General features: G+C 42.7%; 1 protein-coding gene across 1 annotated transcript; it reads left to right on the top strand.

The window, feature by feature from the left end:
* Positions 1-6: 6 nt before the first annotated feature.
* Positions 7-1,313, top strand: LOC103522997 (early growth response protein 1-like; the record flags this gene model as incomplete). The annotated part of the gene is made up of 1 exon (XM_008488076.3): positions 7-1,313. A coding segment is annotated over exon 1 (1,260 nt), but the record flags the coding sequence as incomplete, so codon positions are not given.
* Between the last annotated feature and the right edge of the window lie 5 nt (positions 1,314-1,318).

The raw sequence follows: 1,318 nt of genomic DNA, 5'->3' as shown, positions 1-1,318 counted from the left end.
ACAACAATAACAATAACAACTACAGCAATGGTGTAAAGCAGGATAGAAGTCACATGTTGGGCGGTCGTGGGGACCATCATCAAGAAATGGCGCCATTGCACGGTGATGTGTTCAAATTTGAACCAGTTGATAAAGATCGTTACTATTCAACAAGAATAATATCAGAAGAGGAGGAAGAAGTTGAAGATGTGTTTAGTCCTGCATCATCTTCTAATAAATCACCTCATAGTTCGAATACAGACTCACCTAAGATTAGTTTTAGTCCATTGAGAATCAAAGACAATAGTGTTGAAGATGATGTAGATGTAGGAACCAATAACAATACCCCACCACCTCCTAGACTTGCCAAACACATCAAGGAAGAAGATGCTCAATATAGTCCTCAACATCACAAGTATCCTGGGTGTTCTTGTGCTCATTGTTCCTCAGATCATCATCCTCAGAATAGCTCACATGAACACCACTACCCTCTCTCCCCTGTCTCTCCCCTTACACCCATGTCCCCAATGCAAGCCCCCGTGTATAGTTTTGAGCACTATCTTCATACAAAGTACCTGCCTGACATCTTTAGGAGAAGAAGTCATTCCGATTCTGATCTTCCAATGTGGTTTGAACCTGTGAAATCAGAAAAAGGAGAGCGTCCAAGTGTCCTGAGGCATCATGGAAGGCCCGTCTCAGTACCTCAACCGCTTTACCTTCACAAGTATCCCACTGTGAAATCAGAATCTTTAGACATTTATTATACGACTCCTCAAGATTGTCCACTAGATCTCTCTATCAAAAGTAGTTGTAGTAGCAAAGATAGTAAAGAACATCTTGGCAGCAGCACAAGTTCTGACTCTCTCCCACCTTCTGCGTTATTCTTAGAACCTTTACCTCAGCTGCCACCTCTGCAGATGTTGCCTCCTGGATTCCTCCCTAATAGAGGGTCTGTCTCAGTTCCTGTTGTCAAGGGTGATGTGGCCTCTCCTACCACTAAAGAGTCAGTCGCTGTAAGATATAACTTGGAAGTTTCTCCTGTTGTGGAAGAAATGCCTCCCGGAGCGGATGTTGCGTATGTTTGTCCTGTATGTGGACAAATGTTTAGTTTACATGATAGGTTAGCAAAACATATGGCATCTAGGCACAAGAGCCGTTCTCAATCAAATGATTCAACTGCCAAAGCATATTTATGTGAGGTATGTCAACGATCATTTGCTAGAAGTGATATGTTAACGCGGCATATGCGTCTACACACTGGAGTTAAACCCTATACTTGTCGAGTATGTGGGCAAGTATTTTCCCGATCTGATCATCTCTCTACACATCAGAGAACTCA

Source organism: Diaphorina citri, unplaced genomic scaffold (genome assembly GCF_000475195.1).
Source record: "Diaphorina citri unplaced genomic scaffold, Diaci psyllid genome assembly version 1.1 scaffold13672, whole genome shotgun sequence".
NCBI classification, from domain to species: domain Eukaryota; kingdom Metazoa; phylum Arthropoda; class Insecta; order Hemiptera; family Psyllidae; genus Diaphorina; species Diaphorina citri.
This window is presented reverse-complemented; position numbering and strand designations above follow the sequence as displayed.